Genomic DNA, 18,163 nt, shown 5'->3' with positions numbered 1-18,163 from the left:
TTTCGCAACCTATAGTTTATCTTTACTATCATTATTTTATCTCTATAATATTTTCAGAATTTATCTATTATCATCCTTTATCATATCCTTTCGGTTTTAAACTATAGTTTTTATATATAGGTATTATATATAACAATTTATTCTGATTCTGATTATCATCTGATTATCATCTCTAGGCGTCTTTAAAAAATTTATTTTTCAGATTATAATTTTATCAATTTATTTGTAATTTTTCTTTATCCCTCAAGATAGAATTGCTACAATTATTGATTATTATAGCGATAGCTTGATCTCTGTGCTTGATCAATTAAATTGTTGGTATTTTTCTTCAATTTCTTGTTGATAGTTTTCGGGATAATTTAAAGATAAATCTTCTTATCCACATGTCTATCTAATTTTTATCGTTGCCCAAATATTAGTAGTTGACTGTAATAGACATCTCAATGCTGTAAAAAATCGAAAACAGATTTCTTATGCAACCTGCTCGATCTGTACCCGTTCCTGTCGTCCACGTACTTCCTTCTAACCGGATTCAGTCTCTTGCTGTCGCATCAACACCTACGCAGCTGATCAGCAACCACGAAGCCGTTCTCCAACAACCTCTTTTTCTCTCTCTCTCTTTCACTCTTTTGTCAGTTCATTCGAGAACCCAAGCTCTTACCAGGTGGCGCACACTGCTCACCTGTCAGCATAATTTTTACCTAAGACCCACCAAGTCCAGGGGATCAGCCCAACCAATCGGCGCGTCCGACCCTGAGGCCCCACGCTCTGCGACCGTTCCGTCTCTCCGAAGGAAGGTACGCTTCGAATAGTTCGCTCGGCTCCGACAGCCGCTTTAGTTCAGAAATTCCGTCGTGCGCAATAAACGTGAGATAACGTAACGTGAACCAGCTCTTTCTACCTCTGCATATTCCACTGTAAAGTCGCATAAGCGGATCCTTTGACCTCTCTGGAACGTCAACAACACTCGCAGACCAGGTGAGTGCTCATCGCGTCACAGAACGAACTCGGGTCTCTTTCGATGCAACTACGACGGTGAGATCGATGATCGGCAACGCGATCAGGTCGTCAAAATGGCTCCGATCTCTTTGAGGATTTATCAGCATGTCAAGTTAGGAGATGACGTTGATCGCTTGATGCCAGGAATATTATCTTATCACTGTGACCCATTTGAGTTGCGCGATTTGTTGCGATATCTGTTTGTACTTCTCCCTTTACTTATCGAATTTTTGAGGAACTGTCTTCTTTCCTCATCGAAATTGCGCAAAACTTTCGTTTCGTATATTTATTCCCAATTGCCAACATTTCGGAGTAACACGCCAACTAATTTTAATATTTATCGATATTTCTTAAAGTATACCATTAATAGTATAGATTTTTACATCAAAAGAATGAAATACTCATAATTCTGAGGAATTTCGAGACTTGCGTTTTCTTATTAGCATTTTTCTCATCCACAAAAAACTAGCTGACGCTTCATAAAAATGTTAGAAATTCCACAAACATCAAAGCACATAAATGTATTAAAACAAATTAAAAATTTCTAAATCATTAAAGTGATTTCTTATGCGGTGTTATTTTGAAACTTTTTCTAAAACTTTCTAGCAGTTTCATTGACATGTCCACGAATTGTGTACGTAAATTGTTGCTAATCACTCTCGTTGCCTTCGGCTTACAATAAAATTATGACGCATTATCTGCTCGAGGCATTCGTGTTTCTAATTCCATCCTTCAGCCGTATGTCAATGTGACCTGGAAATCGCTACTGATTACCGAATGCAAATCCAGCGAATATATCGCGTCGATGTCGACTGTCGCGAACGATCGCGGAATTCTTTTGGAGCTTGTTTGACTCGACTCATTTGCGTATCGGCGACACCGTCGATGAAAATTCGCATTTTGCTCGCTCGTAGCGCAACGCGATTGTTGACTTGAAATGTCACGTGTACACAGTGATCTCATCGTATATTTTTAGACGTCATATACGCGCGGATCTCGAATTCACGAATTCGATCGGTCAGACTCTCGATTTTAGACCGGTCTCTCTCATTGACTTTCACGAAACTTTCCATAAGGTTCACTCGCGAGGATACATCGAGCGAGGAAACCGGTGAATTCTTCGCGCAAACAAAGCGCAGCACCTTGATAGCATCGAATAGTCTCTTCTTTACTTTTCGAAAATTATCTCACATCTCGAAAATTATTATATATATAATTAAGATACAAAATTCAAGAACATAAATATGTATGTAAAAAATAAGCTATTTTAGTTGCAAGTATAAATTTTGTTAAGAGAGAATTCTTGACTTATATATTAGAGTTTCAAGATTTATTATCTTATTTAACATATCCTAATTTTATATAATTGATACACAATCGATATGCATATCTTATTTAGCACATAATCGACATACAAGATTTTATCATGTTTCTCAAAAGCATAAACCAGGAAAAGACAGAAAAAGTTTTTCACACTATACTAATTGTATAACAGGATATGAAAGTTAAATAATGTGTGTACTGGTCAATCCGCTTTTACCCACTCGATAAATATTTAAATTCTTGTGCAAACGTGTCCCTATCTAAAAGTTTATCTAAGTAAAAATTTATAAAAATGAATAGATAAATCATATAAAAAATTAATCACCCTGAAGGCATCACGATGTATATTATCTGTCTACTTTTTTTATCGCGATATTATTTCACGTATGCTATTGGCGATATTAGGTAATCAAGTTTATAAAACCTCTTATTAAGTCCAATATATCATCTATTTTCCACATGTTAATTTTTAACTCTTCGATGCTGGCTTTAATTCAAAAGACAAATTCTTATTCACACGCAATTTCTGATTTCTTTTACTCGGTTCATTGCAATGTTTACAGCGTATTTCGATTGACTTTATTATGATTATGTATCTTCGCGAATCGCGTCATTACGCAATAGCAAGGTCAGTGTCCAACCAGATGATCTATTTTTGCATGTAAGAAGCGCGCGATCCATTGCGCCTCCGTCGAGTCTGGTTGTGAAAGCGGGCGAATGTCTGATTGACGGTCAAGGTGCGAGTAAAATTGCTATTGTATAGTAACAAAATATGTCAAATCATTATCTCGATTGCACATCTCATATAGAACATTGTTATTTAAAATAATAGCTATACATCCCTAGAATACTAGTTTATTTAGAAATTTATAATTTAAATTTTTTTTGTACTCTTAAAATATTTTATTTTAAAGTTATATTGTTATGGATAATGCATCAAATTTCTGTTAATATATTATTTTTCCACAATATCTTTAAATTAAATAAAATTACTGTTACTTATGTGTGTATGTGAAAAAAATGTTATGTATATATTTATATAAAAGCGTTTGAAAATTATCAATTCAAAATACTTTTCAATATAGCATTATCTGCTCGCTGCTAAGCGTAGAACCTTTTCCTCGTCACGATGCTTTTATTCGAATTCATCCCGGACGCATAAATATCGAATGGAAGAGCCAGTTCGCGCCAGATGTACTGATTTATTCTTTTTGTTATTTCGTGTTTTTTTATTCCAAGTCAAGCAAAAAGAAAAACGTACGCGATGTTCCATGCAACGCGCCCCGCCAATTGAGCTTTTTATCTACATGATGAATAATGCGGTGCGATAAAAGAGATAAATGATTAATACGTGCCGTTCATTGTACTGATATACTGAGTTTCAGGATTTCACTGATGAACAAAGTACTCTGAGGCAAAAAATAGACCTCATTATATATTGCACATTGTTAAAGTTTCATATCATTTTAGCAGATTATGAATGCTTTCATTATCATTTATAAATATGAAAGATAGAATATATAATCGCTATCAGCCAAAAATATTATATACATATAATCAAAATTTAAAAATCAAACTACATTAATCTATAATAAAATTAAAATAATGAGAAAACAGTCCGCTGAGAAATGAGAGCAATTAAATATACGTGAGTATTTTTTCTTCGAACACGTTTTCCTTATATTCCCGATAAAAGCAAGCGATGCATGCGAAATCGTCATGAAAAATCGTTATAGTCATCGGAATCCAATTACTATATAACGCGTAAATTGAGATTGTACGATGAGCTCTATATTTCGCAGATATTTAAAAAATATGTTTTTAATTTATTCGTTCTAATTATTATTTAATGCCGTTTTTATGATTCAGGAAAGATTTCAAGCATATTCCATCCAATTTTTCTCACTTTAATTTTTCTTTGACCAAAATAAGTGATAATTCAACGAGGCTCAGACTTGAGTATTTCCAGTGTGATGATTTCAGAATTATTAACAAAGAACGCTTATGAGGACGGTATAATCCCGGAAGATATCAATTCACATACGATGCAACTATAAAAGGCCACGTGACAGCGAATATGCTTTCGATTCTCGACACATGAACCATCGGAAATTTTTTCAATGCCACGCAATTACACGAGGTCATACGATGATGGGACAATGTCGACATTACGAAAACATAAAGTTTCTATATACTTTTTTAATGGCTCACAAGAAAGACAAGAAAGGCAGTTTTGTAGCAATCACATCAAAGTAAAAAATATAATCATATTAATTAATTCATAATAAGGAATATAATCTTAATGATTTTTTAATCACACATATCGTCTTAATAAAATTTATGCTCTAAGTTTTTGATAATATCAAGGGATGAGGAAATCTAAAACGATAAATTCCTATTATCGCGATGTTGTACTAATTGAAAGCGTACATACTTGCAGACGATTAGATTTTAGAATTGTATCAGCATGTCGTATCGTTGAAAATGTCCAACAATACAAAAGACTTAATGAAGCATAATTGCAGGCGATTAAGTTATCATATATATTGTATATCAATACGTATGCACATTGCAAATGTCCATACAAAAAGATTTAACGAGATATATGAGAAAATCACTCACAGATATCAAGTAACGGATGCACGTGCTGCATATTCATGTGTTTTCTGCATATTCAATTATACTTTATAACCATTCTTTATAGAGCCGTTTTGAAACACATAAAATATAGAATAATATATCTAATTTTTACCAACGAACAGATCAAATTAATTAAATTAATTAAATATATAATATATAAATTAAATACTAAACTAATAATAAAGCACATATAAGAAATAAAATAAAATATAGAAACAAATGAGAGATCAGAAATATTCTAGAATCGTGTGATTTTTAATAATATCGTCTGCGCTCCGTACAACATATGAAGATATCATCTCGATGAATCGCATTTACATTCGACTAAAGTACGTAATGTCTTTTGTCCTTGGTTTGCGTCATTCATAAGCGGACAACCGAACAGCCTCATATCTTCCATCTGTATCGAATACGAAATATCGATATGTATGGCCGTATCATCCACACTCACTATTTCCATTTCTGTTCTGCCGAATCACGTAGACCAAAAGGGTCAACGACGTGAATTGACCTCCAGCAGACTGGCGGTTACTGACATGAAAAAAGCTTTGTCATGTGAGAAGCAGAAATAGCCTGGATACTGGTGAGATACTATCATCATTAATTGATGATTTTTAATAATTGAAGCTCTTACGGCAAATGTAGTAAACTAATTGACATCAGATATTTTCAAAGAAAATTCGAAAATGTCTGGAAATAAGAGAATGTGTTTATATTTATATAAATGTATGCAGTAACATTTCTTAGAGATTCAGGGAAAGAGAGGAATTTTTTAAGAAGCTGATAATTCGAAAAAAAGTGAAAAAGATGAAGAAGAAATAGGCGGCGAATTTTTGTTCAAATAAACTATTTGGATCAAAAAGCTCTGACTATTTCTTCTTTTCTATTTTCTCTCTTTCTCAATAAAAATAATTTTATATTATCGCGAAAGAGAGAGGGGGGGGGGGGAGAGAGAGACAGGGAAAAGGTTCAAGGAAGTTCAGAATTTTGAAAAGTCTGATATATGCGCATGCAACCTGCTTGCTATTTAAACACATACATAAACACACGCATATACACATATACACATACACATATATCGTTTATTAACTATGTACTAAATTACAACAGGCAATAACGTAGTCGGAGACAAAACAAATATGCTCGAGTACAGAGTACGAGAGATAAATATACTGGTATCACGAGGAGATAAAACACGGTATCTTTCGTGATAAAAAGAAAATTGCAGAGCTGTTCTTAAGAGTTAAAATGACGTAGCTATATATATGAGGATAAGAATTATTTAATTAAGAAGTTAATTTACACGTGGAACTTTCTCTAGATTTTTAAAACAAATTGATAACAATACAATTAAAGATATACTTTCTAAGAGTGCAGGTCCAAGTCTGAAACTATTGTCTCATAATTCCACATTGCCAAGAAAAAATATTGCATAAATAGTTTATTTTTATTATTGTTCTATTTTATATTTTTATTTTTATAAAAATATAAATATATCGTAAATCTTTAAGCGATAATTACTTAATAATAGTTCCGATTGTGTTAGATCGAGATTTGCTTTTAAATTATTAATATTTTGAATAAGGAATATTGACGATAGAAAACTAATTTGCAACACCACAGCACCGGATAACTATGCAATATATATTCACCACAATATGACCGTTAAAAGAAATTAAATATAAAAGAATATGACCAGGTCTATATATTATGTACTTAATATCTGCTTTGTATACAGTCATTGAACTGAGGAGACGCATAATCCATCATTATCGCGTTACTAGTGTAATTACAACGATCGCGTAATTGCATAAGTCCCGATTATGATACTATAAGCATTTATAGTGATAAAACAAGAGCATCCTGCTTACGGGAAAAAATAGAAATCGATTTTCATAAAAAATGAAAATGTACTCTTGTACTTAATATCTACGTTTAATAAAAAATGATATATTTTCACGATTCATACATATTCGACGACTGAAGTTGTGGATGTGTATGTGCATATGAGCGTGAATAATAATCAGTTAGTTACGTATACTTACTGGCACGCAAACCGTTTGGATTGCACATGTTGTGCTACATACAGATGCATGACATTTTACACATCAATCTAAGGTTTCTAACGAGCTCAGTAAATTCTTTACATAATGCTACTAATAAACAAGATTTCTATATAAATTGCTAATGTATGCATTTAATCATACAATGAGTATCAATTTGGTGACAATATTTTTTTAAATTTGTATATCTTTATTAATCGGCATATACGGATAATCGCATGGGAAATTATTTGTTATTTAATAAAGATATAAAAAAACACGTATACATCTTGTACATAGTACAAGAATACAAGAATGTTTGCTAGCTCCCTGAATGAATTACAATTGTTCACGATGAAGCGTCAAAGCGATCAAAGCGACTGGATGTGCAATTCCTATTTGGAAAGCAAAGTACGCCTCTTCGAGGCGTATTCACGTCGTACACGTATACGAGTGTGCAATACACGCTCGCGTACGTTCGATGGAATGTGATTAAGTGGCGTGGGCAATCGCAAAAAATATCAGACTGCAAAAGCAATCGCGTTTTAACATCGTTTTATTTTTTCGGATAAGATTAAACCGCGCGATTTATGATAATCGCGCTGCAATTTCAAAATTTTCCGCGTCGCGTAATTATAAATTTTTGTTATAAAAAAAGAAAAGATTGATCAATGTACAGTACAGTTGCCATCGGCCAATCGCGCTACATACCTGAATAAGGCGTAACAACTTTATGAAGATAAAGAGAATACGAATGTGTATAAATTGATTTGATAATTGGTTTGAACATCTTACAGAACATTGTAAATAAAAAAGAGATATTTTTTGTAAGAGTTACTTATTCAGTCAATGTTTAATTTATTTGGATAAAACAAAAATATATATATATGTTTTGTCATTACTGGTTTGACAACTGGATTGGTTTACAACGTAATGCTTTACGTAACATATTAATTATTCTCGGCATTTTTTTTCAGTATTCTCTTTTTCAATAAAGTATATATATATATAGGTACGTAATAATATATATGTAGGAATGTTTCCTTGTTGAAAATATCTTAAGAATATTTCGTGAACAAAACCAAGAAGTCTTAAAAAAATATGTTCGTTAAACACAGGAGTTTATCTGTACAAGTATTTTTAAGCTTACAATTAGTAAAAATAATCAGTATTTTGCTTGCTTAACTAAATGGAGATTCTTTTAAACTTCCAGTTTAAAATTTATTTTTAACTTCCATCTTGAAGTTCTTCCAAGAATATTTTTTCATAATTTGCTGTTTCAACTCTCTCTATTGACGCGTTATTTCTACGCAATTCATTCAAGTTATCTATATAATCTGCCCTGTTACTCGAAAAAAAAAAACGCCAGCTTATGTCGAGATTTACTGGGGGCCTCTTTCGAATCAGGTTGATCTTGCGTTCCACGCTTCTAGACCCGTCGGCAATTTAGGACTTAAAGGGAGGGGCTCGACCACCTGCGCTTGGCTTCGCCTCGGAGCACGTAACATTACCTGGCCCAAACTCCGAGGAGCCACCGAGTTATCTTTCAAAGATCGAACAAAGGCTCCATAAAGAATAAGACTCGCGGGCCCTATACTTAGCTTCCGTTTCTTAAATTCACATTCACACGTATATTTGTTCACTTTACGATTCGATCTCCTGGAGTTTTGTCACATCTTTTTTTTCGGAGCAATTTCTCCAAAGAACCTTTCTACAAAGAAAGGGACTCCCATATGACACAGAAAGGAAGAGAGTTGAATTTTTGTACAAAAAAAACGTTTCCTAAATATTTTCTTTCGATCGAAAGAAAAAAAAAACGAAATTACAAAGTAACAGAGAGACGATGAAACAAAAAATACTGTTGGCGCAGATGTCAAGCAAAGATGAATCTCTTAATTCATGAAGATTATTTGAATGTAAAATAACATTAATCTTAAATTCCACCCCTCGCTCGATCAACACAGTTCAATTCAAAGAAATCACTGCACACATATAACGTGAATGAATATCGTGAACGAATTCTCGTGAGATCGCACATATATATGTCGGGGATCGCTTATGTTGCTGGGAAAGATAAACACGAGAGACATCAACGTAATATAATTCCATTGTCCTCAAGAGATGAGAAGCATCTCGAGTGATTATTGCGCAGCGCGTTGATTAAAACGCGTATTGTAAATTTCCCGAGAAATAAAATAACTAACAAAGAGAGAGAGAGAGAGAGAGAGAGTGAGTCATGCGATTTTCATTCGCGCACTGAGATAATATCGTCAAGCAAATATTGTCTGTCTTATCACGCTGCTTTTTCACTTTTATAATTACAATTCTAATGTCGCATCTAATCTATATAATACGACATTGAGAATTATTCAGAATCTGCGTATTTCTGACGCGTAAAAATAATTTCCCAATTTTATAGCATTTGCACGTCACTGTGATGTTCCTCTACCGCATGCTAACGTACTTCTTGCTTACGTATCGGTGATAACTATTCTTCGCACACTTGCATTTGAATAGTTTCCTTGTGCCAAGAAATTGTTTACGCACAAGAGAGCATAAGAATGACGCAGCAACTGATGTAAATGCCGCTTCAAGAGTTAATGCACATTTAATCTGCGCTTAGTCAGATCAGCTAAAGGGACACAAAAATTGAGATACGATTTAAATAAGCCTGTTCGACATATAAACAAGCGATAACATTTTGTGAATTTTAAAATATAGATATGCGTTTGAGAATTTTATCATATTTTATAATAATAATGTTTATATACATTATTAAATATTGGATGTATGTCTTTATATGAAAATTGCAAAGTTTCATATTTATGATAATTGCTTTTAATAACGCGGCTATATAGAAATATTAAATTAAACAGATGAAGCATAATTTGTTCTTTAAAAATCAATTGTTCGGCTACGTAAAGACAAAACGTTACAAAGCAAAAAATGTTATCCTGCTTACTTATTTTACGCAATTTTAATCTATGCTTATCTGAAAATTCCTAGCTATTCTGCGAATTTCCATTTGTACCTGTGCGTATTTACGACATTTTTTCGAACAGATTTTTCGGCTAATAGGATATAATACCCTTCAGAAGCGAATAACATTGAAAATTGTGACTGATAAAAGATCTCGATCAAAAAATCGATCTTCCTATCTAAGCAAACTCAACTCTTGATAAAAAAAATACTTGATGTAAAAATGTACATCGATTAAAGATACTTAGCAACATTTATAGAAATTATTTATACAAATTATTAGCAACATTTATACAAATTATTCGCTATATAAAGATTATGAAATAAGTGAAATTTAGATGCCAAAAAAATTAAATGTTCACGAATCTCTTCTCTTTTTCTATCGTTGATTATTTGCAAAATTAAATTAAAGTTAAAATTATGTTTATGTAATAATATTTTACACAACAACTGAACAGATTTCGAAGACAGTGTTCACACATCATCCTTGATGTGTTAAATTATTCTTCCCACCAAATTTTTATAACCAAATACGCGTAAAGGATGCAAAGAAGTTTCTTCATTTTTAATAATCAAGAATTACATGTGATAATAATATAATATTTACAATGACATTATACTAATTACAATAATTTCTATTCTAATAATAATTATAATGATAATCAATTCCTTTTTTAGAGCAAAAGGGATAGCTCTCGTGACATAAATGTGGCTAAATAAAGCAATTTAATGACTAAAACTTTAATATAAAAAAAATAATATAATTATTATTACAATAGAAATTATTGTAATTAGTATAATGTCGTTGTAAATCAAATATTTTATTATTATCACATGTAATTCTTGATTATTAAAAATGAAAACACTTCTTTGCATTCTTTACACGTATTTGGTTGTAAAAAAAAAAATTTAATGACTAAAACTTTAATATAAAAAAAATAATAAGACATCATTCTTATGAAGAACAATGTGATTTGACATTATATTATCCAGTGATGTATTAGACATTTATTTTCCAAGTAAAATACTACCTCGCATCTCATCTAACATATTAGAACAATGTTGTGCAATAACAATAATTGCCCAATGTATCGCTAATGTGTTTAATAATAATTGCTATCAATGACGCGGGATATTTCTGATTTTTCATTCTTCGAATGCTTTCTGATTCTGCAGTCATCAAACAAGAATTCACCGCGCATCATCACCGCATTTTCATCTCTGGTGAAAAGTTCGCATCCGATATCCCAAATCCGATCTATTCACGTACGTGCCAGTCGCGTCGGTCTGCAAACCGTCACGGTTATCTAACGTCAGCGTCCGTAGGTGGGGCATGAACGTTGTGCAGTAACAGCGCTACACCGCGTGCAACCGCGTCCGCTAAAATCTCTGATACCGCGAAAGGAGCGCAGTTTGTATTGTTCCTCGAGCTCGTGTAGCACAGGCTCCCTTGAGTCGGAATAAAGGTACATTCTCACGAAAATGACAGAATCTTAATTATCATTATTTAAACGATAGTTTGATAATTCCGCAAAGTCCTGGTATATATAAACTGCGTTGTATACAGGAAGAATTAATATTTTGCATTACAGCGATATAAGTAACGTAGAAATTGATTAATTATTCTATTTATCTATTTTTTTAAATGTCAAAAAAAGCGTATGAAAATTTAGCGTAAGAAATCTTAATAATGAATAGAAGTTTTGTTCTGACAAAAGTATTGTTTATTTGGAATTGCAAGAACTTTCGCTCTCTTGCACTTAATTGCGCTACGAATATGACAGCAACTCGACAATCAATCTCTTGAAACTTTGATGTAGATTTGTCATACTACATGGGAAATATAAAAATATATTCGTACTCTTACAAATTGTGTTGCACATAAGAGCAGTCATAAAAATTAATAATATGAATTTCTCTAATTTTTTTTTTATACATTGTTCATTTTTTGGTCTATCGTTCAGTAACGTTTCAAGAAGTCTAATAAAGCACCGTTTGCCTTGAGAAACAAACTGGCCACCAGATGTTACTTGAGAAAGAATGAAAGAAAGTTTCACGTTACACAAAATAACTCAGAAATGGTGCATTTCTTATGGACCATAAATTTTAGAAACCATACTAAGAAAACATATTTAATTATTCATTGAAAACACACAAAGGATAAGCTAGTAATTCTTGTAAGATAAAGTATTTTTTTAATTTACAAAAATTTTGAATAAATTTTAAAGTCGTCTTGAATTGTTATAATTATTTATATTCGAATAAAAAATATTAAATTTATTTTTCTATTCTGTGTATTGTTCACTAACAATCGTCTATAAAATAATTACATACATTTATTGTATGGCCACTCAATACATAACTAAAGTTATTCAATATATAATTATAATAAAAAATTCTAATAACAAAAAAGTTTATTATATCAAAATCTTCAAAATTCGTCTCGAAACTACCGGAGAAGCATTAAGCATTAGTTGACGTGTAAAAAAAAATTGTGCCTAAATTTCGTAAAATATTCTTATCGTCTACTAATAAAATTTAATCTTTTTCTAATCTTTGTCTAATCTTTTCAGAATAAGCTACAACATGGAGATCTCGGCAGCTTGGCTGCTGACCTTCTTGGCGATCACTACTGTCACAAACGGCAAGGTTACTACTACATCTACTACTTCGTTTCCATCTACTACGGAATCTGCTCACAATGAATTGAATACGACCACCACCGAATCTGAGAAGACGCAGGGCAAATTTATAGATTATGCCAGACCTTTTTCGAATATGAAGGACATATTGATGCAGGAGATTCGCACTCTAGACAAAGACGCTTCCGATGCCAAGGTTAGTGTTTAATTACATGAAAAACATTGCACATATTTTTAATTATCTGACGATTTATAGTGATCAGTCTCTCATATCTTCTCACATTAAAAAGAAAATTCAATTTCGACGAACATTTTTTTTTACTACGCGAGTCATTAAGATCGTAAATTAATACATTTACATACGTTGAAGAATTAAAATCGTTTTCTCAAACATGATGTCAAAGTCGAAGTCGAAATATGAAATATCCTGGAATACGATTAAAGTCTCAATCTGATCGTCACCATGTTTTTAATCATGACTAAAACGATTATACAGATTCAGGAAGAAGTGGCGGAGACCTTGAAGGCCGAAGCACAACGAGACCATGCGGACTTGCGAATCAAAACGACCGCTAAACCGAGCAAGTTAACGACGAAGAAAGTAAAACCTGCGGCAGAAGATGAAGAATTCAAAAAATTCGACAATGCGCCCTTTGACGAGCTCGACAATGACAACGACGATGACGACTATTACGATGAAAACGAGGAAGATGATGAGGACTCAGAGCTGAACGACGACGAAGAAGTCATGACGCAATGTCCTGATTATTGCAAATGCGCTGGACAATACGCCGCCGCAATGACTGCAACGTATGTTTCGCAGCTTCTCTAATCGGATAATTATATAATGAAATAACAACGTAGTCCCTTAGTGTGAGAGCAGATAAAAAACTTGCTGATAAACTGTTTCCTGCTCAGAGAGGAGAGAGAGAGAGAGAGAGAGAGAGAGAGAGAGAGAGAGAGAGAGAGCAATAATTATGACATATATATTTCTTTACATCAACGCGAGAAATTGCTCGAATAAATACTCCATTCTTACTTTATGCAACTCGCATATCTTGACCCTTTAAACGTCATTACTTGCGCAATTTACCCGAGAATACACGAATACGTGATAAATAAGATAATTAAAAAATTATGACGTTGTGATATATTTGAACGTAACAGCAATTATATAATTATTCCGTCATATTACAGCGGTCTCCTTTATATTTTGTAGTTGTGCCTCAGTATTAATACAATTATCTCATTTAGTTTCTCAGCTATACAGAATCGATGACAGTCTTTTGCCAAATTTTCATAGGAGATTTTCTAGAATAATTAAATCCTGATTAATTAATGCCATCCATATAATTCGACTATAAATGCATTTATAAGAGCAATCATACTTAATCAAATAATATAATTTTATCGATAAATTTTTTCAGTAAATTTTTTAAAAATAATTATATTTATTTTTCCCGTAGATGCACGAAATTAGTGGACGAACAGGCCTTCGGACCAGGTATCGCACATCTGCGAATCGAAAACGCCCCCGTGATTCAACTGGGACCGAACGCCCTGCGAGCTCGCGGTCTCCAGCAATTGGAGTCCATCGCCATCGTCGACACGGAGATAGTCGATCTAGATCGTACTGCATTCAACGGACTCACGTATCTGTTTGCCGTAAACTTGACGCGCAACGGTCTTCACGATATCCACCCGAATACCTTTCAAAACAATACGCAGCTCAGCTTGCTCACAATCTCCGGTAACATGTTGAGACACATGCACGACACGCACAATCTGAAGCCGACGAAGCACTATCTGCTGCACGCACCATCGATTAGTGATTTCGATTTCTCGAACAACGGGATACTGCGACTCAAACGCACCGCCTTTTCCAAGATGCACAGCCTCAATTATATCAATCTGCGCGGCAATAGATTGAGAGAGATCGATAGCGCGATCTTCGACTCGCTGGACTCGCTCATGGAAGTGGACTTGTCGGATAATATCCTGAATGAGCTTCCGCTCGATCTGTTCATTGACAAAGAGATACAAGCTCTTCGAGTCGCTGGTAAGAAAATGATCATATTTTGCGATGTGATTTAAATTAAAAAATAAGCGGAAGGCGAAACGCGAGATTGGTTATTGAATTTAATAGAAAAAATATATTTGAACAAAGATTTTTATTTTATCGACTTATCATTGATACCGATGAGTAAACTAATAAGATTAGGCAGTTATTTTCATTGTTGAAAAACTGATTAATATAGAAGGAATTATTTTCAGGAAATAATATAACGACCTTGGCCACTATAAGTGCCTCGAAACTGACGACGCTTGATGCTTCGAGGAATAAGATCAGAGTAATCGCCAAAGAGGATCTAAATGACGTACCATTATTAGATACACTATATATCAAATCGAATAATCTGAAGAGAATTCATCAACACGCTTTCAATGATCTCGATCAATTGCGACATCTTGATCTCAGCGATAACAAACTTTCGTCATTAACAGAACATCATTTCAAAGCTAATCCAAGACTACAGGTTCTACTGATGAATGATAATCCCACTTTACAAACTTTACCAGTCTTCAAAACTTACGGTTTGGTACATGATACGTTTAGGTAAAATATTTCAACTTATCGTTATATTAAAATAATATAAGAAACGAGGTCATTTTTTTTATATCAATAATTATCGTTATTTAACAGTGTCTTTCGTTTCGAATGCGCGAATTGTGGCCTAGACAATCTCCAACCAGGCACATTTGATGAAATGCCGGCGATAACTCGGCTGAACCTCGCGAGCAATCGTCTAAGCAGTTTGCCTAATGGATTCTTGGGACGCCTTTCGTCTCTACGAGAATTGGATCTCTCCAATAATATCATCTCTATCTTGCAACCCGAAATGCTCCGCGGTGCCGAAAGTTTGAACAGGCTGAATCTCGCGAATAATCCATTGACTACACTGCAAGTAACGCCGTTTTTGAATACACCAGGACTCATGAAGCTGGACGTGAGTCGTTGTAATCTCGAACGTGTTTGGAGCGAAGCTCGAGTGCCATTGAAAAGTCTTCGGTGAGAGATTTAAAGAAAAACTTTTTCTTTCACATATATAATTTTTTCATAACTTCTATCTACATATGTAATCTTTTATAAATTTTTAAATTTAAAGATTACTTAAAATTTTCTCTTAATATGATAGAAACAGAAGTTTAGTAAAATTCTTCGTATTTTTACAAACAAGATATTAAGATATTCATTGATCGGAATATTTCATGTCTTCGTTCCGCTTCAGATTCTTGTCGGTTCGCGGTAATCTTTTACGACGAATCACTGTCGAAGAACTTAGAGCTATGCCAAAACTGTCGGGTTTGGATTTGTCGCACAATCCTTTAGATTGTGACGAAGAATTTAATCATGCTCTGCAATGGCTCACCGATCGCGGTGTTACACCGACAGAAACACTTGGGTGAGTAAATATTCAAATTCAAAGTGTCTAACTTATATATCACGCAAGAATTCTTTCAATATCTCATAATGCTTTTTATAGATATGCCAATGATTTTGTTAATGTTGACGAGGATGTCGATTCGAAAGAGATTAGTCAATGGACGGACTTGGCGAAGATAGCTTGCGATGGAATCGAGGATGGTCCACCGCCTAGACCGGTTCCCAGCAAAAGCATACCTTCGAAGGATGATTTTACCGACGACTCAGAGGACTCCGATTCTCTATCCGGAAATGAGCTCGATAAGAACGAGGTAAAACAATAGCGAATATTTTTCGACAACATGCCTGTTAGAAAAAAAATATTTATATCTTTAATTATCTTCAAATTTCAACCTCTAAAAATAATATTATTGCGAAACAATGACACAATAACGTCAAATGCATTTGTTACAGGAGCTTCTCAAGCTGAACATCGATCACGGTATACATGTCGACGACCCGCGACTCTTGGAGGATCAGGAATACGACGTGGATTATACAATCACCACGAAATATCACTCTTGGTACGACTTGAGACCAGACTTCAAAATCTGGCTAGTATCCGGTACTGCCCTATCCGTTCTGGTCGTCTTCCTGCTAATAGCGCGCATTGCCTGCTGCTTGGCGAACAAACGAGGACGTGGCCCCGTTCTAAGGCCACCTATGATCCTTCGTCAGGGTTTGGTCGATAACAAGAATTGCGGTTTGGTCTACAAACCCTTGCAAGAAGAGATAGCCACACCTCACATGCCGAAACGAGGTAGTTTCTACTCGAGCAGCACGTTTCACTACGATAAAATCGTGCCAGAGAGTGTATAGAGAAAACTCGTTTCCTGATTAATTAAGTGGTCGATTACGGAGCGATCGATCGACGTAGTTGATCCCGACCACGTCGAAGACCACTTTGCGTCGCTTTCGCAAATAAAAGAAAATTCTTCAACAGACTGTTTATTGGCTGAACGATGAAGCCGATAAGGGAAGAGAAGAGAGTAAACCGATCTCGCAAAAAATATGCGTTAATTACAGTTTCCAATTAAGACGCAATTAAACAGACTCTTCTCTGTTTAACCACAGCTGACGATACATGTAATCTTATCGGCAAGTTTTCCATCATTTCTATTGAAAGGATATCAAAATCGAAGTAACTATCAGCATTTAATTATTAAACTTTGTAAAAACGTTATACAATTTATCGAAATGCATCACATTTTTTGAGTTTTGACACGTTTTCGAAGTTTACACAAGCGATTAATATATAAGTACGTTTATTATCGTTATTAACGCAAAAACGATGCCTGATAAACCGACATTCACAATAATTTAGATATAAACTGCAGTACTATATCTTACAATCAGTTCAGAACATGAATTTTTATATGTATATGAAAATTATAGTGAAGTACTTATTATTTGTAAGTTTTATTTAAAGCTTGTAACTTTACTAATCGGTTAAGCAGTGGCCGGTTAAGCAAATGTCGAAGTTTAATTTAAGTTTTTTTAAACAGTACTATATACTTGGTTATAGAAAAATATATATAATATAATCCAATGCAGAAAGTATAAAGAAATAATTTAATATTAATATTAAACAATAATATTGATATTAAAAATTGCGTGTAGAAAATTTGAGCAAAAACGTGTCAATTTGTGATTGATAATGATAAGTGAATGAATGAGGAAATTATGTATGACAGATACAAAATTTTATACAAAACGAAATAAAAGAGAGCTCTTTGTAAGATGTCCAATCAGAGTAATATATGCCAATACAGTACTATAAATAAATATAATTTTCAATTACTTTTTATGGTGACAATATTCTTATCCGGCAAAGGTTCGTAAACTTACATACGACATTAACATTTTGCAAAATGTTGTGTTGCTGCGCAAATGCTATTATATACTACTATATATATATATATATATATATATATATGCTGTAAATAATTAAAAAATATCGTTTTAATAAAATTTTAAATAAAATCAAAGTGGAGTTTATTTTCAGCTTCAATTGAATATGTTGCAAAAGCGAGCATTTAAAAAAAAGAGATGTA

The 18,163-nt window shown here is 33.6% G+C and overlaps 2 protein-coding genes across 3 annotated transcripts in view; one reads left to right on the top strand and one right to left on the bottom strand.

The window, feature by feature from the left end:
• Wdp (Leucine rich repeat protein windpipe) overlaps positions 1–1,709 on the bottom strand; it is a 44,240-nt gene extending 42,531 nt beyond the window's left edge. Inside the window, exon 1 of the mRNA XM_083031442.1 lies at positions 1,677–1,709. Within this exon, the coding sequence (XP_082887568.1) occupies positions 1,677–1,694 (18 nt within the window). The 5' untranslated portion in view covers positions 1,695–1,709. The remainder of the gene's footprint in view (positions 1–1,676) is intronic.
• Positions 779–17,909, top strand: Gp150 (leucine-rich repeat domain-containing glycoprotein 150). Of its 2 annotated transcripts, none has more exons than XM_083031438.1 (9): positions 779–978; positions 12,557–12,821; positions 13,122–13,435; positions 14,092–14,684; positions 14,900–15,242; positions 15,330–15,695; positions 15,916–16,089; positions 16,171–16,381; positions 16,524–17,909. In XM_083031438.1, exons 2-9 carry the CDS (start codon positions 12,570–12,572, stop codon positions 16,926–16,928), a joined length of 2,658 nt encoding a protein of 885 aa, XP_082887564.1. In that variant the 5' UTR covers positions 779–978; positions 12,557–12,569; the 3' UTR covers positions 16,929–17,909. The 2 variants fall into 2 exon arrangements, with proteins under 2 accessions (XP_082887564.1, XP_082887565.1); XM_083031439.1 differs by lacking the exon at positions 779–978 and adding an exon at positions 11,307–11,449.
• Positions 17,910–18,163: the final 254 nt, after the last annotated feature.

The sequence above is a fragment of the Prenolepis imparis genome, unplaced genomic scaffold (genome assembly GCF_030444845.1).
Source record: "Prenolepis imparis isolate NDT839.2.m4 unplaced genomic scaffold, iyPreImpa1.0 SCAF_2, whole genome shotgun sequence".
Lineage (NCBI taxonomy): Eukaryota > Metazoa > Arthropoda > Insecta > Hymenoptera > Formicidae > Prenolepis > Prenolepis imparis.
The sequence above is the reverse complement of the archived record's forward strand: the minus strand, read 5'-3'. Positions and strand labels throughout refer to the sequence as shown.

Excerpts from the sequence above, each read along its gene's own strand:
- Gp150 (XM_083031438.1), top strand. The coding sequence starts at position 12,570 with ATGGAGATCTCGGCAGCTTGGCTGCTGACCTTCTTGGCGATCACTACT. Across the intron at positions 13,436-14,091 it reads GCCGCCGCAATGACTGCAAC|ATGCACGAAATTAGTGGACG; the intron begins GTATGTTTCGCA and ends TTTTTCCCGTAG. Across the intron at positions 15,696-15,915 it reads GTGCCATTGAAAAGTCTTCG|ATTCTTGTCGGTTCGCGGTA; the intron begins GTGAGAGATTTA and ends GTTCCGCTTCAG.